This window comes from Oryctolagus cuniculus, chromosome 12 (genome assembly GCF_964237555.1).
Source record: "Oryctolagus cuniculus chromosome 12, mOryCun1.1, whole genome shotgun sequence".
Taxonomy (NCBI): domain Eukaryota; kingdom Metazoa; phylum Chordata; class Mammalia; order Lagomorpha; family Leporidae; genus Oryctolagus; species Oryctolagus cuniculus.
The window spans coordinates 66,590,248-66,612,855 of NC_091443.1; the positions used below are offsets into that span (position 1 = coordinate 66,590,248).

The following is a 22,608-nucleotide window of genomic DNA, read 5'->3' on the forward strand; positions in this document are numbered from 1 at the left end:
AGCCTGTTTGAAGCTGGAGTGGTGTGCTTAAACCACTGCACTCTCATGACTACCTCTCGGATTAGAAGAACTCCCCTGGAGCTTGCACCCTGGCAGATCACTCACGCTGAAGCAGGACAGCAGCTCCATCTTGCCTATTCCAGAGCTGTGGCTGACGGTAGGTTCAAAGTCTGGCAGAGTCGGCTGCTCCTCCTGTTCCAAGTACTCCCCGACTGTCCGCAGCACACTGCGCCGGCCCTCTGGGCGGAAGGCATCCCAGAAGGAGCAGTTGTCTGGGAGACTGGAAAGAAGCAGGGCACGACCCAACGTCCCCTGGGCCTCAGCCCCTCCGGCCCCTGGACCCAAGAGGAAGGTCAGCAGGCGCAGGAGATAGTGCAGGCGTGTAGGGTGGGCAAGGGCTGGCACAGAGGACTGACAGCGTGGCAACTGGGACAGCATGCCAAGCAGGAAAGGAGCAGGGGTCAGGCAGAGTGGAGATGGTCCCAGTGGTGGCAGAGAGGGCAGAAGGGGGCCCAGCAGCCCTTCTAGGAAGCAAGTGTCATTGCCCCCACGGCTTATCCTGCACTGGCCTGCTAGCCAAGGCCAGAAGGGCACCAGGGCCTCATACATGGTGTCATTGGCACAGACCATCACCAGGAAGCCACCTCCATCTGGACAGCGCTCCCCACAGGGTCCGATGTGGCAGGGCGGGGAAGCAGTAGCATCTGTGGTGGGGCCATGGCACACATGCTGTATCCAAGCCTGGTTGCTGGGGGGCACGGCCTGCAGACTTGCCTCCCGACACAGTCGCTCAGCCCACAGAGTCTCGTTCTCTAAGAAGCAACCCCAGAACATCTCTGGGGTAACGGGAACAGGGGGCAGGCCTTCAGGGCAGCTGGTGGGGGGTGGGAGCAGGCCAGCACAGAGCCGCTTTACCAGGCGGCGGTTGGGGCCAGACAGGACTGAAAAGGAGAGGTTGCCACAGATCACATCTAGAAACTGATTGGGAAACTGGTCATGGCAGGCCTGTAGCCAGCTTTGGGCCCCTGGGGCCCACGAGACTGCATACCACACAGCTGTCTGGCAGGTGGCAGCGGTGCTGGGAGGGGGCTGTGGGGTGGCAGGCTTGGCGTGCTGGCAGAGCAAGTGGATGGAGAAGTTGGAAATGCTGTAGGGTGGTGCTGGGCCGGAGTGGTTCTCGCAGAGGGCCTCCACAGAGATGGCTCTCCGCTGGCGAGGTCTGATGTGGGCTGAGGGCTGGGACGCCCTGGGCAGAGGCACACCGGCACTCAGGCAGTGGAGCAGGGCAGGGGGCGGAGGAGGCGATCCAGAGAGAAAGCCCAGTGCCTGGACATCCCAGGAAATGTTGTGCCGGACACCCCTGGGTACAGGGAGGGGAGCAGGTGGGATCTGGTCAGTTCACATTTCTTCCAGCTGAAGCTGCTGACCCTGGCCCAGAGCCTTGCAAGGGTGTGGCAAACAGAGGCTTCTCCAAAAGTGAGATGCCCCAGATACAGGTGTCACGGGCTCAAATGCTGAGATGAGGGGGAGGGGAGAAAGGTCTGTGCCACTGAGGCACGAAAGAGAAGCCCAGCTGGAGTCCCAGCTGTCCACCCGATCCCCTTGTTTCTCATTTCTTCACGTGCTTTTAGGTAGCTTAAACACCACCCTCTTATGAGGAAATCTGCCCAGCAACTGAGTATGTCCAGCTGTGCTCTGGTCCTGTTGGACCAAAATAGCGGGGGGCAAAAGCACTTAGTCTTTTCCCCCCACACATATCTTTTTTAGTTAATATTTAGTAAGCACTATGTGTCAGGTACTGCACTAAGTACATACAATATAAACTCATTTAATCCCTTACAGTAACTCTGAGGTAGCCAATATTATCATCCTTATTTTACAGATGGGGAAACTGAGGCATAGAATGGGTATGTAAGCTGCCCAAGTCGCATGGCTAGGAAGAGATGGGGCTGGGACAGCTGCCCTCCAAAGTCGCTAATCCACCCTCCTCTTGTTAGTTTTCTCTTGAACTCAGGAGGCTGAGGCTTTGAGGGTGCCACCTCTGGATTCCCCAGACCCAATCCCTCAGAAGTGGTCCCCTGTCACTTACCATAAGAGCAGCTGTTGAAGGTTACCTAGGAGGGAAAGAGTAAGGAAGGGCACTACCCCAGGCTCACCCTTCTTGCCCTGCCACATCCCAGCCCCCAGGCCTGGCAGCACTCACCTCCCTGGCACTGCCCATTTGCATCTGGCTCTGGCTGCCCCAGAATGGAAAAGACCTCATCCTGCAGGGAGTGAGTGACACGGAGCAGCCCTTCCTGGAAAGCAGCATAGAGGGGTGCCCCCACTGTGCGCAGCAGACCGCCCCAAAGAGCCTCCTCGGAGCCTAGCTCCCCTGCTGGGGTAAGCAAACCCAACAGACCCTGCAAAAGGTGAGGGGCTGGCTCTCTCCCGTCGAGACCCGTGGCATTGGTGGGTTCCACACTAGGTTGCACCTGCACCAGGGCCTGCCAGCGTGTGCCTTCTAACAATAGCAATAGAGAAGGCAACCAGTCAGCAGCCAGGACACAATCGGGGGGCCCGTCACGGGTGCATGGGGGACGTGTTGGGGCAGGGGGCCCCCCAGGAACTAAGGTTCCCAGCAGCACCTCTACCAGTCCACCCAGCACACCTGCCTGGTGCACCAGGAAATCTCGGGGAGTCTGCTCCTGTCCCAGCAGTGCCAGCACGTCCCCCAGCAGCCCAAGCATCGGCTCCCAGTCCGGACTGCCTCTCAGCATCACTAGGAAATCATGGAGCCGAAGTGCAGGGGGCTGGAGAGGTGGAGGCTCCCCTACAGGACCCTCTCCCATTCTCCCAAGCTCAAAGGAAGAAGAAATATTGGCCAGGAATGCAGAGATCCTGGAGTGGCTGAGGGAGTCCTGGGGAGCCTGGTCCAGAGTGGAGAGCAATGACTTCAGGAAGGAGAGACCACGGTCCAGAGACTGAGATCCATTAGGGGCCAGAGTCACTGCAAGGAGAGAAACCAGAGATCACTGAAGGGGAGGAACCTGGAGCCCAACTGAGCCCTGCCCCTGGGCACCGTTCCCTGACTGGGTCTAAAGATGAGGCAAGGGGATGGTGAGCTGGGTGCTCTCATCAACCCACAGTAGACGTTGGGCTGCTTTTTCAACCCTCATTTTCTCCCTCTGCTCCAGCTTCTGCCCGTCTTGCTTGCTCCTTCCCCTTTCTTCTAACTGGGTAACCTCTGCACTCCTAATTCTCATTCCAGCTGTCCTTCCCTCCACCCCCAGCCCTGCTCATTATGCCTCTCACCTGCACAGGACAGCAGCAGCAACAGGGGCCGAAGGCTCACAGCCATGTTTCCGGGTGAGTTCTGGTTATTCTCACCTTGTGTGGGCCAGCCAGGTGATGGTAGGGCACTGCAGGCAGCCTGAGGCTCTGCTGACACTGTGGTCTGCTCTTTCAGGAAATAGTACCTGTAACCTGACAGCAGGTTTGTCACCTGAGCCACAGCATACCTGATCCCTAGGCTCTGGGGAAGGGTGTGCGCTGTGAGAAGGACAATGATAGGGGATCCCAGGGGACCTGTAGAGGCACCCAAGGAGATAGCTTGAGTTAGGAGCTAGAAACACAAAGAGGACTGGGCAGACATGGAGATGGAGATCTGGGAGCCAGGAGTGGAAGCTGAGGATCTGCAGAAAAGTATAGGAAAACAAAGAGGGTACAAAGGAGCCAAGAGCAAGTAGGATCTAAGAACACCGTTTTAAGATTATTTATTTGACGGCCGGCGCCGCGGCTCAATAGGCTAATCCTCCGCCTGCAGTGCTGGCACACCGGTTTCTAGTCCCGGCCGGGGCGCCGGATTCTGTCCCGGTTGCCCCTCTTCCAGGTCAGCTCTCTTCTGTGGCCCGGGAGTGCAGTGGAGGATGGCCCAAGTCCTTTGGCCCTGCACCCGCATGGGAGATCAGGAGAGGCACCTGGCTCCTGGCTTCGGATCAGTGCAGTGCACCGGCTGCAGCGCACTGGCCATGGCGGCCATTGGAGGGTGAACCAATGGCAAAGGAAGACCTTTCTCTCTGTCTCTCTCTTTCACTGTCCACTCTGCCTGTCAAAAAAAAAAAAAAAAAGATTATTTATTTGAAAGGCAGAGGGGGTTGGGGGACAGAGCTATGTTCCAAACACTGCCTCACTCCCCAAAATGGCCTCAACGGCCAGGGCTGGGCCAGGCAGAACCCAGGAGCTTCATCCAGGTCTCCCATGTGGGTGCAGGAGTCCAAGCACCTGAGCCATCCTCCTCTGTTTTCCCAGGAGTATTAGTAGGGAGATGAATTGGAAGTGGAGCAGACAGGACTGGAAATGGACCTCTTATGGGATGTCGGCGTCAGAGCTGACAGCTTAACTTACTAAGCCACAATGCCGACCCTAGATTTGAGGAAATTAAGGAAAAAAGGGGGCCTAGGAAAAAGGAACTGGGCAGCCAGGTATAAACAGGGAGGACACATGAAGACAAAGGTATCGCACAAGGATGCAGCACTCAGGAAAATAAGAACTGCTTTTGAATCGCTATCCAGAATTGCAAAATGTTAAGAGCTGGGCAGAGCCCATGAGATGACATAAATCAAACTTTTCAACTTTGGGATAAGGAAACAGACCAGGAGATATATATCTTGCTCATTAGGTCATTTAAATGTTTTGGTTTTAAGATTTATTTGAAAGGCAGAGTGGCAGAGAGAGAGATGTCTTCCATCTGCTGCTCATTCCCCAAATGGCCTCAACAGCTGGGCCTGAGCCAGTCTGAAGCCAGGAGCCAGGAACTCTATCTGGGTCCCCCATGTGTGTGGCAAGGATCCAAGTACTTGAGCCATCATCTGCTACTTCTCAGATGCATTAGCAGGGAGCTGGATTGGAAATGGAGTAATCAGGACTCGGATGGGCACTCTGATATGGGATATGGGCATCCCAAGTAGTGGCTTAATCTGTTGTGTCACAATGCCCACCCTGGTCACTCAAATATTTGTGTTTTCTTTTTAGCTCTTTCTCTGTGGCCTATGTGGAAGTCCTATAGAAAACTCTAAGCTGAGAAAAGACAAATCAGATTAAACCACGCAAGAGGCTACTTCCGCTACACACAGAATTACTCCTGAATCACAGAGATGCCACTCAAAGTGATCTGGTCTGATCAATGTTAGTAGAAGCCTTTTCCATCCCCCATTTATATCTCCTGGAAGGTCTTCACTTGACATCAGCTCTAAGCAGTAGTTCACATTGAGATTCTAACCAAACCTTTATTCTGTTTTCTTTACAACCCTTCCCTATTCTTTCCCCCAAAACCCACATATTCAACTGCATTATTAATGCACTTCTGCCCAGAAGATTCACTTAGGATTACAGAATTTTAGAGATGAAAGGTAGATGAGGAGTCCTCTGATAAAATAGCTCATTTTGGGTCTGGTGCTGTGGTATAGCAGGTAAAGTTGCCACTTGCAGTGCTGGCATCGCATGTGGGTGCCAATTTGAGTTCCAGCTGCTCTACTTCCAATCTAGCTCCCTGCTAATGCAGCGGAAGATGGCTCAAGTATTTGGGCCCCTGTGCCCATGTGGGAGACCCAAAAGAAGCTCCTGGCTCCTGGCTTCAGATCAGCCCAGCTCTGCCTGTTGTAGCCATTTGGGGAGTAAATCAGTGGATGGAAGAAATCTCTCTCTCTCTCTCTCTGTAACTCTGCTTTTCAAATAAAATAAATATTAAAAAAAACTTCTCATTTATAGCAAGGGAGTTCTTCCTAAGTTCATAGCTTATTGTGAAAACAAGTTACCTATCCCACCCTTAGCAGGCCAGACAGGTTGGAAAACTGTAAATGAGGTCTTTTGATGTTTTTTGTCCCCACCTGGTAACTGAATGCCAATCTGATTGTCAAGTTTTTTTTCTTCTAAATTGTACTTAAAGCCGACTGCCACCAGTCCCTTTGGGTTTTCCTCTCTTGGAAGCCCCCATCCACGCTGCTCTGGCTGGAAGTCCCTGACTCTAATAAATACTTTTAAATCTCAAAAAAAAATACTTCTCATTTTATAAACATGGAAATTGAGGCCCAGAGAAATGGAATCAGTTGGTCCAGGCCACAAAGGGAGGAGGGGCAGTGCTGGGATCCTCCAAAGGGAGTCAGACGTTGGGACCAATCAAAGGATCTACTGCATGAATTTGTCGGCATTTCCCCTTTGCCTATCAAGGGTACCACTTCTAGTCTGAAAAGCGGACAAAAAACACAGGAATAACATGACCTGGGTTGCTAACAACTTTCTTGCTCCTAGTTTTAGCTCATCCTGCAATCCATGCGAATTTCTGCCCTTAGTTCTATAACAAGGATTGGCCTATTTTGCTGACAGTTAGCAAAAAAAGAGAGAGATGGCTTGGATTCAAAACCTGGCTCCAGCATTTACTCGCTCTGAATCCTGGGATAGCTTCTTCTTCTTTTTAATATTTATTTATTTATTTGAAAGGCAGAGTTACAGTGAGGCAGACAGAGATCTTCCATCCACTGGTTCACTCCCCAAATGGCCGTAACAGCTGGAGCTCCATCAACCCCAAGCAAGGAGCCAGGAATTTCTTCTGGCACTCATATGGGATGCTAGCACTGCAGGCTACAGCTTTACCCACTACACCACAGCACTAGCACTGGGATAGTTTCTAAACTTCTCTGTATCACTATTCTTTTTTTTTAATATCTTTTTTTTTTCAAAGATTTATTTATTTATTTAAAAGTCAGGGTTACACAGAGAGAGAAAGAGAGGCAGAGAGAGAGAGAAAGAGAGAGAGAGGTCTTTCATCAGATGGTTCACTCACCAATTGGCTGCAACGGCCAGAGCTGCACCTATCCAAAGCCAGGAACTTCCCCCGGGTCTCCCACATGCGTACAGGAGCCCAAGGACTTGGGCCATCCTCTGCTGCTTTCCCAGGCCATAGCAGAGAGCTGGATCGGAAGAGGAGCAGCCGGGACTAGAACCGGTGCCCATATGGGATGCTGGCACTTCAGGCCAGGACGTTAATCCACTGCACCACAGCACCGGCCCCATTTTTTTTTTTTTTAATAAGAAGAGATGATTACTAGTAAAGAGCTGTTGTGAGAATTAAATTAGATAACACACTTAAAATACTTAACACAATGTCTGGCATTTACACAACAAATAAGTCTGTATTAAGTGTCAGGCACTGGTGCAGAATAAAGACTCACTAAATGTTACTACTACTGTTATTAGAGACACTCAAGATGAATTCTTTCATTTGAAATGAAATTGAAATTAATATGGAAATTGGAGCAGACATTCTGCTGCAGTGAGCTAAGCTGCTGTCTGTGCCTCCGGCATGCCATATTGCAGAGCCAGTTTGGTCCCAACTGTTCCATTTCCAATCTGGCTCCCTGCTAATATACCTGGGAAAGCAGCAGAGGATGGCTCAAGTATTTGGATCCCTGCCACCCATGAGACACCGAGATGGAGTTCCTGGCTTCTGGTTTCAGTCTGGCCCAGCCCTAGCCATTGTGGTCATTTGGAGAGTGAACCAGTGAATAGAAGATTTCTCTGTCTTTCAAGCAAATAAATAAATAAATTTTTAAAAATAAATAAACATAGAAATAATTACCCAGAAGTGCTATCTTGACATTCAGAACAAATACAGTCATTCCTCAGTATCTTCAGGGAATTGTTTCCAAGAGCCCTTGAAGATGCCAAAATCTGCAGATGCTCAAGTCCCTTAAAAGGTGTAGTATTTGCATTTAACTTCTGCATGTTCTCCTGTATTCTTTAAATCACTCTAGAATTATCATAAGAAAAAAGTCTATCCATGTTCAGTACAGACACAATTTTTTTCCAAATATTTTTGGTGAGTGGTTGCTTGAGCCCATGGATGTGGAACCTGCAGATACACAAGGCTGACTGTATCAGTCAGTTGAGTCAAGCAGACAGAGGAACAATGAGGACTCCCCCAGTCCAGGATGAGACGTTTCTTGGCAGTTCCCATTTGCTATACAGTAAGCAGTTGAGTAATAAAAGAATCCTCTTGCTGCAAAGGACTTAGACTATGTGCTAACGGGGGTGAAGTACCTAGGGCTTTTATCAAATAGATCAGGCTATTCCAGCATGTTGGTTCTACTTAGTTTGGTAAGCTTCAACTGCACTGGGACAACTTCAAACTTGTCTGACCACACGGAAAGAGAGAAAAACAGAACTGGCCACCTGGAATGACAATGGGAATTAACCATGGGAGGGATTGTGTGGCATGGTAGGTTAAGCTACTTCTTGAGACACCTGCATACCATATGGAATGCTGGTTTGAGTCCTGCATATGCCACTCTTCCAATCCAGCTTCCTTCGAATGCACAGCAGATGATACCCCACATGCTTGGGTTCCTGCCATTCATGTGGGATACCGGGATGGAGTTCAGGGCTCCTAGCGCTGGCCTGGTCCAGCTCTGGCTATTGGAGGCATTTGGGGAGTGAACTAGTACATGGAAAATGTGGAAAATGTCTTCTCTTTCTTTCTCTCTCTCAATCTCACCTTTTCGTTCTGTTACTTTGCCTTTCAGATAAATAAGTCTTTATTTTTTAGAAAAAAATCATCTGTTGCTAAAGCACAAAAGATAAGACTGGTGGGATGATGGGAGCACTTGCAGTCTGAACACTGAAATGGATATCCTGTACTCGAGAGGAGCCAAAGGAGCCGAGAGCTCTGAAACATCTTCACTTGGCCACAGTAACAGCTCCTTTTGTAAAGTGCAAGTATTTTTCTACCATGTTGAGATGGCAGTGTCATAAGGCCAAGGCAGCCGGAAGCTCCAAATTATTGCACAGAATTTATATTCAGTCCTTAGTATTTGTGACTTTTGTATTGGCGAATTCACCTAGTCACTAACTTTAAGTGTAACCCCAAAGTCAATACTTACAACACTGTGAGATCATTCACAGATGATCAGAGCAGCAAAAACTCTGACTCACCTGATACATGTGTTCCCAGATAAGGCCAAACAAGGCAACATTCTGCCTTCTTGTTTCAGTTCTTTGTAAAATAAGTCTTTTTTGCAGCCTATTGAGTGCTATTTTTTAAAGATTTATTTATTCGAAAGGCAGAGTTACACATAGAGAGAAGGAGAGGCAGAGAGAGACAGAGAGAGGCCTTCACTCTGCTGGTTCACTCCCCAATTTGCTGCAATGCCCAGAGCTGAGATGACCCAAAGCCAGGAGCCGGGAACTTCTTCTAGGTCTCCTACGCAGGTGCAGGGGCCCAAAGACTTGGACCATCTTCCACTTATTTTCCAGGCCATAGCAGAGAGCCAGATGGGAAATGGGGCATCCAGGACTCAAACCGGTGCCCATATGGGATGCTGGCACTGCAGGCAGCAGCTTCACTCACTATGCCACAGTGCCAGCCCCGAGTGCCATATTTTTTCCAATTTTTGTCTTTTCTGTTGGTGATTTCACTGTTTAAGATGATCTCATCAGGCTTGGGGTGGATGTGCTGTGTGGTATTCTTAAGTGCAAGAGGCTGTGATGTGTGATGTGTGTTAGATCAGCGTCATGCAAGCTTGAGTTACAGTGCTGTTGGCCGGGAGTCAATATTAATGGAGTAACAACATTTATTAAGTAAGGTGTCTTTAAAGAAAACACATAAAAATCAAATATATGTATTCATCAGTTGGCAAAAATGTGATCAGGGGCTCACAGAAACCTAATCCTATCTTTCTCCTAGAAGCAACAGTTCAGTGTTCACTGATTTGGTTGTTTGCAGCAACTTTGTAGAACTAAGCCACAATATACAACAAAAACTGACTATAGGAGCCACATTCTGGCACAGTAGGTTAAGTGACTGCTTGTGACACTGTCATCCCATATCAGAGTTCCAGCTCTTCTGCTTCCAGTGCCGTTCCCTGCTGCCCACATGGGAGATCCAGCTGGAGTTCCAGGCTCCTGGCTTCATCTTGGCTTAGAAATAAACAAATACATACATACATACATACAGACTGACTGACTGTAGGTACCTTGAACAACGATTGTCCAACCAGTTCTAGAATCTTCATGAATGAGAAGTAAGCCTTTCCTTTGCTAAATCCCTGAGATTTAGGGATTAATTTGTTCTTACAATGTAGTCTTTGGCTCTCCTGATTAAGATGCTTTTAAATTATGATTTTTAAACATTTAATTTTTTGAGAGGCAGAGAGAGAGATACAGATAGAGCTCATATTGACTGGTTATTCACAAATGCCTGCAATGCCTGGTTCTGGGACAGGCTGAAGACAGTAGCCAGGTAACCCAGATCTCCCACATGGGTGTCTGGGACTCAACCATTTGAACCATCACCTGCTGCCAGGGTGCCCATTAGCAAGAATCTGGAATTGGAAGCAAACCTGTGAATGGAACCCAGGTACTCTGACATGGGATGTGGGTATCTTAACTGCCAGGCCTCTAAATTCTAGATCTGTATTCCATCACCAATTACTCTGTTGACCAGGTGAAGTTTCTGTAACTCACTTGTCTGTAAAATGGGGACAATATTACTCAGACAACTGGGGCCAATGCTGTGGCACAGCGGGTTAACGCCCTGGCCTGAAGTGCCAGCATTCCATATGGGCGCTGGTTCAAGACCTGCCTGCTCCACTACCAATCCAGCTCTCTGCTATGGAAAACAGTAGAATATGGCCCATGTCCTTGGGCCCCTGCACCCATGTGGAAGACCTAGAGGAGGCTCCTGGCTCCTGGCTTTGGATCAGCTCAGCTCCGGCCGTTGTGGCCAACTGGGGAGTGAACCATCGGATGGAAGACCTCTCTTTCTCTTTCTCCCTCTCTGCCTCTCCTCTCTCTGTGTAACTATGACTTTCAAATAAATAAATAAATCTTAAATTTCTAAAAAAAATATTACTCACACATCCAATTGTGTTCATTCCTTGGTGTTAGAAAATGCCTAAGATGTGCCAGGCACTAGTACAGATCCATTAAATATTACTGGTACTACAATTAGACTAGCACAAGATGAATTTTTTTGGTGAAAAGAATCTTAATACAAAAACTGGTATAAGAAACAGCATCTTAAATGAAAGATCTTTAGGAAAAATATGGAACTGGTTAAACAGGGTGGGAAGGAATCACTGAAGGCTCCTCCACCCCAGGGAAATTGCTTTCTAGTACTCACTGGGATTACAGGAGCAAGAATGGGTTTGAGGAAGTGGTTAAGAGCTCATTTTGGACACATTACAAATGAAGTGCCCAGGGTTGGTGTTGTGGTGCAGCAAGTTAAGTCACTGCCTGAAACAACAATATCCCATAACAGAGTGACACTTCAAGTTCTGCTGCTCCACTTCTGATCAGAGTGTCCTGCTAATGCGCCTGGGGAAGACATGGAGATGGTCCAAGTACCTGGGCCACAGTTATCCATGTGGGAGACTCAGATGGAGTTCCAGGCTCCTGGCTTCAACCTGGCCCAACCTTGGCTATTACAGTATTTGAGGGAGAGAACCAGCAGATGGAAGATCTCTCTCTCTTTCTGTCTCTGTCATTCTGCCTATCAAATAAATAAATAAATCTTTAAAAAAAAGGTAGAGAAACTTGAAAAAAATGAAATCCCTGAGGAAAGATAGAGATGTCTAGTAGGAAACTGAATATCTCCCTTAGAATTTCTCTTTAAGATTTTTTTTAAAAGTCAGAGTTACAGGAGAAATGGAGAGAGGGGCCAGTGCCGTGGTGCAGCGGCTTAACTCCTTGGCCTAAAGCACCGGCATCCCATATGGGCTCCGGTTTGAGTCCCGGCTGCCCCAGTTCCAATCCAGCTCTCTGCTATGCCCTGGAATAGCAGTAGAAGATGGCCCAAGGCCTTGGGCCCTTGCACCCAGGTGGGAGACCCGGAAGAGGCTCCTGGCTCCTGGTTTTGGAGCAGCGCAGCTCTGGCCGTTGTGGCCAATTGGGGAGTGAACCAGCGGCAGATGGAAGACCTCTCTTTCTCTTTCTCTTTCTCTTTCTCTTTCTCTTTCTCTTTCTCTTTCTCTTTCTCTTTCTCTTTCTCTCTTTCTCTTTCTCTTTCTCTCTCTGTCTCTCTCTTTCTCTTTCTCTGTCTCTCTCTCTCTCTCTCTCTCTCTCTCTCTCTCTCTCTGCCTCCCCTTTCTCTGAGTTACTCTGGCTTTCAAATAAATAAATAAATCTTAAAAAAAAAAAAAAAAAACAACTCAGGCATGGAAAGCCAAGACACTCTGGCAAAAGATCTCTGTGAGTGAGATCCCAGTGGAAAGAACAGGTCTTCAAAGAAGGAGGTACCTTTCTCTGAAGGGAGGAGAGAACCTCCACTTTGACTATGAGCTTGTCTAAACAAGATAAGAGTCGGAGAACTCAGAGGGCTTCCATAGCCTTGGAAACTCATGACTGGAGCATAGGGAGATTACTGATGCCATAGACAGGAGTGTCAATTGGTAAAGTCAACAACAGGAGTCACTGTGCACTTACTCCTCATGTAGGATCTCTGTCCTTAATGTGCTGTGCATTGAGATTTAATGCTATAACGAGTACTCAAACAATATATTTCACTTTGTGTTTCTATGGGGGTGCAAACTGTTGAAATCTTTACTTAATGCATACTAAACTGATCTTCTGTAAAAAAAAAAAAAAAAAAGAAGAAATTATCAATTCCCAACTTGACTCTCACTGGGATTAAACATGACAATAGGTCTGATCTGATTTCATCATCATTTAAAAAAATCATCTATTATTTTTCACTTTATGTTTCTGTGTGGGAGCAAACTGTTGAAATCCTTACTTAATGTATACTAAGCTGATCTTCTGTATATTAAGATAATCGAAAATGAATCTTGATGTGAATGCAAGGGGAGAGGGAGTGGGAAAGGGGAGGATTGTGGGTGGGAGGGACGGTATGGGGGGGAAGCCATTGTAATCCATAAGTCGTACTTTGGAAATTTATATTCATTAAATAAAAGTGAAAAAAAAAAACTAAAAAGCTAAGAGAACTGTCACAACCAGAGGAAGCTAGAAGATATACCAATAAATTTTCCTGGGGAGACTTCTAGACAGAATAAAGACATTTGTGAGGGGCCAGAGCCATGGCTCACTTGGTTAATCCTCTGCCTGCTGCGCTGGCATCCCATATGGGCGCCAGGTTCTAGTCCTGGTTGCTCCTCTTCCAGTTCAGCTCTCTGCTGTGGCCCGGGAGGGCAGTGGAGGATGGCCCACGTGCTTGGGCTCCTGCACCTGCATGGGAGACCAGGAAGAAGCACCTGGCTCCTGGCTTCAGATCGGCGCAGCGCCGGCCGTAGTGGTCATTTGGGGAGTGAACCAATGGAAGGAAGACCTTTCTCTCTGTCTCTCTCTTTCACTGTCTAACTCTGCCTATCAAATAATAATAATAAAAAAAGACATTTGTGAAAAAACTGGTGAAGTCTTAATAAAATCCCAGTTTTACTAACATTTTTAAAAGTTTTTTAAAAAGATTTATTTATTTATTTGAAAGGTAGAGTTTTATTTATTTATTTGAAAGGTAGAGTTACAGAGAGGGAGAGACAGAGAGAGAGAGGTCTTCCATTCACTTCCTAAATGGCCATAACAGTTAGAGCTGGGCCAATCCAAAGCCAGAAGCCAGATAGGGCTGGTGCTGTGGCACAGCGGGTTAAAGCTCTGGTCTGCAATGCTGGCATCCCATACGGGTGCTGGTTCGAGGCCCAGCTGCTCCACTTCCAATCCAGCTCTCTGCTATGGCCTGGGAAAGCAGTAGAAGATGGCCCAAGTCCTTGGGCCCCTGCACCCACATGGAGATCCAGAGGAAGCTCCTGGCTCCTGGCTTTGGATTGCTGCAGCTCTGGCTGTTGTGGCCAACTGGGGAGTGAACCAGTGGATGGAAGACTTCTCTCTCTGTCTCTACCTCTCTCTGTGTAACTCTGACTTACAAATAAAATAAGCAAATCTTAAAAAAAAAAAAAAAAGAAGAAGAAGAAGAAGCCAGGAACTTCTGGGTCTTGCAAGCGGGTACAGGGGCCCAAGCACTTGGGCCATCCTTCATTGCCCTCCCAGGTGCATCAACAGGGAGCTAGATCGGAAGTGGAGCAGGCAGGAATTGGAACTGGTGCCCATGTGGGATACTGGAGCTGCAAGTGGCAGTCTTACTAGATACACTACAGTGCCGGCTCTTTATTAATAGTTTTTAACCCATGTAAATTTCTTAGTTTTTATTACATTGTGATTATGTAAGATACTAACATTAAAGAAAACTGGATGACAGGCACATAGAAATTATCTTTGAAACTCTTTTGTAAGTCTAAAATTAATCCAAAATAAAAAGTTAAAAATGTTTATTCTATTCTAGGTCACCTGAATAGAAAAAATACAAATGAAAACATTGCAAAGATCTCTGCTTTCTTTTCAGATGCATACCTTGTAAAAGTGGTTTAAAAAAATCAGAAATCTCTTCAAAAGTGCCATTTCAAAAGGCTTGCATTCATACACTCTACAGTTTCTCTATCCTCAACTGAACATAGTGGCTGCAAAATAAAAGGCATTAAAACTTTTATTAAGGCCCGCGCTGCGGCTCACTAGGCTAATCCTCTGCCTTGCGGTGCTGGCACATCGGGTTCTAGTCCCGGTCGGGGCGCCGGATTCTGTCCCGGTTGCCCCTCTTCCAGGCCAGCTCTCTGCTGTGGCCCAGGAGTGCAGTGGAGGATGGCCCAAGTGCTTGGGCCCTGCACCCCATGGGAGACCAGGAGAAGTACCTGGCTCCTGCCATCGGATCAGCGCGGGGTGCTGGCCACAGCGCGCCAGCCGTGGCGGCCATTGGAGGGTGAACCAACGGCAAAGGAAGACCTTTCTCTCTGTTTCTTTCTCTCACTGTCCACTCTGCCTGTCAAAAAAATAAAAATAAAAAATAAATAAATAAAAATAATAAATAAATAGAAACTTTTATTAAAAGGAGAGCAAGGGCCCACTTTGTGGTTTGCTGCTTTCAATGCTGGTATCCTCTATCAGAGCGCTGATTCAATTCCCCTCACTCCACTTCCTACCCAGCTTCAAGCTAATGTACCTGGGAAGGCAACAGAACATGGCTCAAGTATTCGGGTCCCTACCACTTAGGTGAGAGGCCAGGATGAAGTTCCTGGCTCCTGGTTTCAGCTTAGCCCAGACCTGGATGTTATGGCCATTTGGGGAGTGAAACAGTGGCTGGAAGAGCTCTCTCTCTCTCACTGTGATGATCTGCCTTTCAGATGAATGAATAAATAAATAAATGTTAAAGAAAAGAAAGAAGGATGAACGGATGAAATCCTTTTTTGGACATTTGGGTCCTGGCTGAATTGTGCAAAGTCTCAAGAATTGAAGTGGAATGAGTCCTAAGGATTCTCAGAGGTTTTAAAACATAGGAAGTGTGATAAATAAGTATGTATTTTAAAACTTTTAAATTTAAGATCCTAGTGACAACATATAGACCAACTGTAATAAAGCAAAATTAATATAGATTCATAGCCAATAATCAGTTGTGGAATAGAATCAGTAGATGTTATATTGTTGTTATAAAAATTTATCTTTCTCTCTGTCTCTCTCTCTCTCACTGTCCACTCTGCCTGTCAAAAAAAAATTTATCTTCCCTTCTTGCTTTTTTGAAAAAAAAATTTTTTTTGACAGGCAGAGTTAGAGAGAAAGACAGAGAAAAAGGTCTTCCTTCCGTTGGTTCACCCCCCATATGGCCGCTACAGCCGGTGCTGTGCCAGTCTGAAGCCAGGAGCCAGGTACTTCCTCCCGGTCTCCCATGTAAGTGCAGGGCCCAAGCACTTGGGCCATCCTCCACTGCCTTCCCAGGCCACAGCAAAGAGCTGGAATGAAAGAGGAGCAACCCAGACAGAATCCGCCGCCCCAACCAGGACTACAACCCTGAGTGCTGGTGCCGCAGGCAGAGGATTAGCCACGTGAGCCACGCCGCTGGCCTGAAAATTTATTTAATTTAAATTTAATTCAATTTAAATTTTAATTTATTTAATTTGAAAGGCAAAGTTATATATATAGAGAGAGGAGAGACATATCTTCCATCTAGTGGTTCACTCCCCAAATGGCCACAATGGTGGGGGAAGTCAGGCCAAAACCAAGAGCCAGGAGCTTCTTTTGGGCCTCCCACATAGAGGCAGGGGCCCAAGCACTTGAGCCATCTTCCCAGGTGCATCAGCAGGGAGCTGGATTGAAAGTGGAGCAGCTGGGACTTGAACCAGCGACCATGTGGGATGCCAGCATTGCAGGAGGCGGCCTACTCTGCTATGCCACAGCACTGGCCCCTCCTTCTAGTATTCTTTTTATATATTTTATACTGTAATAAAACAAATATTAATTTTTGTATTACCAAATAGGAATACATGGTTTATGTTCCATTAATGTATTTTAATATTTGTCATAATTGGAGAACAAAGAGGAAATTATATTCCAAAATAGTGGTACAAATCATATGTTAAAAAATTACAAAATTTAACTATATAAGAAATATCTAAATCTTAATTTCACTTCCAAAACATTCCTGATGAACCCTCAGAGCCAAGGCATAAAGCTTAAATACCTTTTTTGAGAAGACCACTGGTGGAAGCTTTTGCAGGGGTACTCTGTCACGGCAAGGATGAAAAGGACAGTGGAAGACTATTGCATGTGTTTCTGGTCAGGCTTGGTCCTTAGATTATTTGGCTTGATCTCATGCATGTAGAATCTAAAACAGTTGATCTCGTAGAAGTAGAGTATAATAATGGTTACCAGAGGCTATGGGAGAAGAAGTAGGAGAAGATGGGGGTGAGATTGGCCAATGGTACAAAGTTAGACAGGAGGGAATGGTGCTGTGGCATAGTGGGTAAAGCCACCACCTGTAGTGCCAGCATCCCATACGGGCACAAGTTCGTGTCTCAGCTGCTCCACTTCTGATCCAGCTCTCTGCTATGGCCTGGGATAGCAGTAAAGGATGGCCCAAGTCCTTGGGCCCCTGCTCCTACATGGAAGACCTGGAAGAAGCTCCTGGCTCCTGGCTTCAGATCAGCTCACCCGGCCTTTATGGCCATCTGGGGAGTGAACCAGTGGATGGAAGACCTCTCTCTCTCTCTCTCTCTGTAGCTCTGCCTCTCAAATAAATAAATCAATCTTAAAAGCTCAAGATCACTAGCCATCAGGGAAATGTAAATCAAATCCACAATGAGGTTTCATCTCACTCCAGTCAGAATGGCTTTCATATAGAAATCAACAGAAACAAATGCTAGCAAGGATGTGGGAGAAAAGGTATCCTAATCCACTGTTGGTGGGAATGTAAACTGGTGCAGCCACTGTGGAAGATAGTATGGAGAAATCTCAGCAATCTGAATACAGAACTACCATATCACTCAGCCATCCCAATCCTGGGGATTCACCCAAGGGAAATGAAATCAGCATATGGAAGAGTTATCTGTACCCCCATGTTTATTGCAACTCAATCCACAATAGCTAAGATATGGAATCAACCCATATGTTTGTCAAATGAAGATTAGATAAAGAAATTATGGGATATGGAATACTACACAGTGATAAAAAAAATTGAAATCCTGCCATTTGCAACAAAATGGACCCAACTGGAAAACATCATACTTAGTGAAATAAGCCAGTCCCAAAAGGACAAATACCACCGTATGTTCTCCCTGATCTGTGGTAACTAAAAGAATACCTAAAAGTGAAATTGACCCTTTAGATGCAATGGCTTTGAACAGCCCTTGTCTTGACTGTTGGGAAACATTTTTTTTTTTTTTTACATACTATTTGTTGAACTCTTAGCATAGAGTTAATCTTATGTATATAAAGGTAATTGAAAATAGATCTCACTAAAAAAGAAGAATGGGAATAGGAGAGGAAGGAGAAAGAAGGGTAGAATGTGAGTGAAAGGGCGAGTACTGTGGGAAAAATCACGGGGTTTTCCTAAAGTTGTATTTACGAAATGCATGAAGTTTGTATACCTTAAATAAAAGGTCACTGGGGAAAAATAAATAAATCTTTAAAAAAAATTCTGTTTTGGCTCTAGGGACCCTGCTCTAGAAAGAAGCTTCTGTCTCTTCAGCTATTCCTTCTCAAGCTTCCTTGCGGCTCTCACTACTCGTCCTTTTCCTCTAACATTCCAGTTTCTCAAGTCCCTGTCTTCAGCTCTCTTTTCTTCTATTATTTGGAAATCCTTTGTAATCTCCAAATCTAGTTGATTCCTTTGGGATTTCTAGGCATACAGTGGTATCAAAAAAGTACTTTCAGTTCTTCTTTCCAAATATTTTTTCCAGATTTCTTATGAACGGGAGGATTTCTAATATAGTGTTATATATTAGTGTTTATTTTAAAAACATTTTTATTTTTGCTCTTTATGAGGAATAACTAAAGTGCTTTTCCCTGAAATGTAATGCTGGTTTTTGGGTTATGTAATTTTTACTTGCTTCATTTTAAAAACTGAGATATAATTCACGTAACATAAAATTTGCCATTTTAAAGTGTAAAATTCACTGCTTTTCAGTATATTCATTATATTCTACAAATGTCAATACTATTCAATTCCAAAAAGTTTCCATTATCCCATGAAGAAATCCCACACCAATTAGCAGTCAGTCCCAGTTCCTCCCTCCCAAGTCCCTGGCAACCACTTATCTACTTTTTGTCTCTGTGGTATTAACTATTCTGGACATGCAAATCATTTGCATTTTCTCTATGTTGACCTTTTTGCTAGACATATTGTTAGGTGATGACTACTGTGGAAGACCTTACAGTTGCCTCCTTATCAGCCATTCATCCTTTCCCTATAGGGGAGTAGCCCATTAAGTTTAGGTGTGATTTACCTGAACTCCAGTTCCAGGAGAAGCCGTGAAATAGTGATACCCCTCATTTTTCGGTTCAGGAGTGAGCCTAAAACCTAACTTGTGGGACCAGAGCTGTGGCTCAGTTGGCTAAGCCTCTACCTGTGGCACATGCATCCCATGTGGGAGCTGGTTATGTCCTGGCTTCTCCTCTTCTGATCTAGCTCTCTGCTATGGCCTGGGAAAGCAGAAGATGGCCCAAATGCTTGGGCCCCTGCACCTGTGTGGGAGACCCAGAGGAAGCTCCTGACTCATAGCTTCAGATCAGCCCAGCTCCAACAACTGTGGGGAGTGAATCCTTGGATAGAAGACCCCCTCCCATAACTCTACTTCTCAAATAAATAAATAAAATATTAAAAAAAAAAAAAGCTAACTTGTGCTATCAGAGTGGTACTCAGGACATACATATATGTGTGCATGTGTGTCCATGTGTATGTGTGGTGTGACTTACTAATGCCCATTCTTACATGTACAATTTGTTGAATTCTTACATCTGGATATACCAGTGGAACCACTATACAATTCAAAATATAGAACATTACAGCATTCCAGGTGTCTCATGCCTTCTCTCAATCAGTAGTGTCACTCCAAGAATAACCTCTATCCTGAGCCAAGTTCAGAAGTGTTGTTCAATGACTAAGACAGGAGTCACTGTCTCTCTTCCCCTGGATATGAGTAAATAGGTAGATAGGCCTGGGAGCTTCAGGAAAGTATCTGGCTACATGAGCAAAGCCAGCCTGAGGATAACACAAACACACAGAAGAGAGGAGAAACAAGTAGATTACAGAGAAAAAAATCAGAGTGAGTCCTTAGATGAAACTAACCCTGAAGTTATATTACCTTTGAATTTTCCAGCTTTTTTTATTTATTTATTTGAAACTTACAGGGGCTGGCATTGTGACATAGCAGATTAAGCCACTGCCTGCAATGCCAGCATCCTATGTGGGTGACAGTTCAGAGGGGGCTGTTCTACTTCTGATCCAGGTCTCTGCTAATGAGCATGGGAAAGGAGCAGAAGATAGCCCACTTGCTTATGCCCCTGCACTCACGTGAGAGACCTTGAAGAAGCTCCTGACTCCTGGTTTCAGCTTGGCCGAGCCCTGGCCATTGTGGCCTTCTGGGGAGTAAACCAACAGATAGAAGATTTCAGTCTCTGTCTCTTCCCCCTTCTCTGTAACTCTGCCTTTCAAATAAATAAAAAATCTCCATTAGGGGAGTGAACCAAGGGAAGGAAGACCTCTCTCTCTGTCTCTCTCTCTCTCTCTCTCTCACTGTCTTAACTCTGCCTAGCAAAAAATAAAAAAAGAGAGAGAAAGAAAAGAAAGATACAGTGACAAAGAAAGAGACGGAGAGAGATCTTCAAGTTGCTGGTTCACTTTCCAAATGGCTGAAGCCAGGAGACCAGATTCCCACAGTGGTTGGCAGAGGCTCAAGTACTTGGGCCATCTTCTGTTGCTTTCCCAGGTGCATTAGCAGGGAGCTGGATTGGAAGAGGAATAGCTGGGACTTGAACCAGCATTTTTTTATAAGATTTATTTATATATTTGAAAGGCAGAGATAAAGAGAGAGGAGAGACAGAGATTGATCAATTTTCCGTCTGCTGGTTCACTCCCTAGCTGTCTGCATTTGGGGGCTGGGCCAGGCTGAAGCCAGGAGCTTCTTCCAGGTCTCCCACATGGGTGCAGGATCCCAAGCACTTGGGCCATCTTCCACTGCTTTTCTAGGTGCATTATTAGGGGGCTGGATTGGAAGTGGAGCAGCCAGGACATGAATAGGAGCCCACATGAGATGCCAGTGCTGCATGCGGAAGCCTAGCCTTCAACACGACAGTGCTGGCCCCGAACCAGCATTTCAAAATGGAATAGAAGTGCAAGCAGCAGCTTTACCCACTGCACCACAATGCTAGCCCCTGAACTTCTCAGTTCTATGAGCCAATTAAAGTAAGCTACTTTATTGTTTTAATGGCTTAAATTGAATTTTCCTTAACTCACAGTTTTTAACTTGAGTAAAAATCTTAGCTCTGTCTCTTACTTAGTCTAAGTTCTATTAACTTATTTTAAATATCAGTTTTCTGATCTCTAAAAATAGGAAGATAATATCTCTTACACACAGTTTTTTATGGAACAACTTGGTATAGAGAGAATATATGTATGGTATGTATACATACATATTAGGCATATAAGTATTTTCATACATATTAAACTTTCAATTGATAGAATTTTTAATGGCCGGTGCCACGGCTCAATAGGCTAATCCTCCACCTAGCGGCGCTGGCACATCGGGTCCTAGTCCCAGTCAGGGCGCCGGATTCTTTCCCGGTTGGCCCTCTTCCAGGCCAGCTCTCTGCTGTGGCCAGGGAGTGCAGTGGAGGATGACTCAAGTGCTTGGGCCCTGCACCCGCATGGGAGACCAGGATAAGTACCTGGCTCCTGCCATCAGATCAGCGTGGTGTGCCGGCCGCAATGCACCAGCCACGGCGGCCATTGGAGGGTGAACCAACGGCTAAAGGAAGACCTTTCTCTCTGTCTCTCTCTCACTATCCACTCTGCCTGTCAAAAAAAAAAAAAAAAGAATTTTTAATAATAAATATCCCTAAAGATGAGAGTTATTTAACAATGGAATGAGATCCCTTCCAGATAAGTCCCCAATAACTACAAATATTAAGCATTAGCTGGGTAATCTACCTTTTCAATGTTTTTCTAAAAGATGCTCTTGCTTTGAGGTGAAACTCCAAGGTCCCTTCCAACACTAAAAATGTAGAACACTTACTGATCTGAACACTGCTCTGAATAATGACAAAGATGTGAAATAGACTGTTTTTTGGCCCAAAGACCAAATGTAAAAAAGACAAAAGGTAAAAATGATATCTATTAAAATTAAAGGTGCAGGGGCCAGTGCTGTGGCCTAGTGGGTAAAGGCCACTGCCTACAGCGCCAGCATCCCATATGGGTACCAGTTTGAGTCCCAGCTGCTCCATTTCCAATCCAGCTCTCTGCTATGGCCTGGGAAAGCAGTAGTAGATGGCCCAAGTCCTTGGGCCCCTGCACCCTGGTGGGAGACCCAGAAGAAGCTTCTGACTCCTAGCCTTCGGATCAGCTTAGCTCCACCATTGTGGCCAACTGGAGAGTGAACCAGCAGATGGAAGACTCTCTCTCTCTCTCTCTCTCTCTCTGCCTCTCCTTCTATGTTTAACTCTGCCTTTCAAATAAATAAATCTTTAAAAAAAAATTAATGGTGCAGGGGGCTAGTGCTGTGGCATAGAGGGTTAAGCCTCTGCCTGTGGTGCCAGCATCCCATACAAGTGCCGGTTCAGGTCCCGGCTGCCTTACTTCCAATTCAGCTCTCTGTTATGGTCTGGGAAAGCAACAGCAGATGGCCCAAGTGCTTGGACTCATGCACCCGCATGGGAGACTGGGAAGAAGCTCCTGGCTCCTGGCTAAGGATCGACTCAGCTCTGGCCATTGTGGCCATTTGGGGAGTGAACCAGTGGATTGAAGACCTTTCTCTCTGTCTCTCTCTGTCTGTAATTCTACCTCCCAAATAAATAAATAAATCTTTTTAAAAAAATTAATGGTGCAAGGGTCAGTGCTGTGGCACAGTGGGTAAAACTACTGCCTGTAGCACTGGCATCCTTTATGGGTGCTGGCTCAAGTCCCAGCTTCTCCACTTATGATCCAGCTCCCTGCTAACATGCCTGGGAAAACAGTGGAAGATATTCAAATGCTTGGGCCCCTGCACCTATGTGGGAGATCCAGATGAAGCCCTGGTTCCTGGCTTTGGC

At 46.1% G+C, this 22,608-nt stretch overlaps 2 protein-coding genes across 12 annotated transcripts in view; both read right to left on the reverse strand.

Moving 5' to 3' along the window:
* STRC (stereocilin) overlaps positions 1-16,682 on the reverse strand; it is a 31,847-nt gene extending 15,165 nt beyond the window's left edge. For 8 of the 11 annotated variants that reach the window (XR_007910106.2, XR_007910107.2, XM_051821746.2 and 5 more), the window contains exons 1-6: positions 16,547-16,682; positions 7,616-7,888; positions 3,295-3,465; positions 2,204-2,989; positions 2,090-2,114; positions 106-1,360 (exon numbers count right to left, since the gene is read on the reverse strand). Coding sequence is in view for 9 of the 11 variants with exons in the window: in XM_051821746.2 (XP_051677706.1) it covers positions 106-1,360; positions 2,090-2,114; positions 2,204-2,989; positions 3,295-3,465; positions 7,616-7,655 (2,277 nt within the window). In the remaining 2 variants the exon portion in view is untranslated. Of the gene's footprint in view, positions 1-105; positions 1,361-2,089; positions 2,115-2,203; positions 2,990-3,294; positions 3,466-7,615; positions 8,486-16,546 lie in introns of those variants that run through there. The other 3 variants (XM_051821748.2, XM_051821743.2, NM_001171314.1) reach the window with 3 other exon arrangements.
* CATSPER2 (cation channel sperm associated 2) overlaps positions 16,603-22,608 on the reverse strand; it is a 30,166-nt gene continuing 24,160 nt past the window's right edge. Inside the window, exon 12 of the mRNA XM_017348078.3 lies at positions 16,603-16,740. Coding sequence (XP_017203567.1) covers positions 16,691-16,740 — 50 coding nt within the window. The 3' untranslated portion in view covers positions 16,603-16,690. The remainder of the gene's footprint in view (positions 16,741-22,608) is intronic.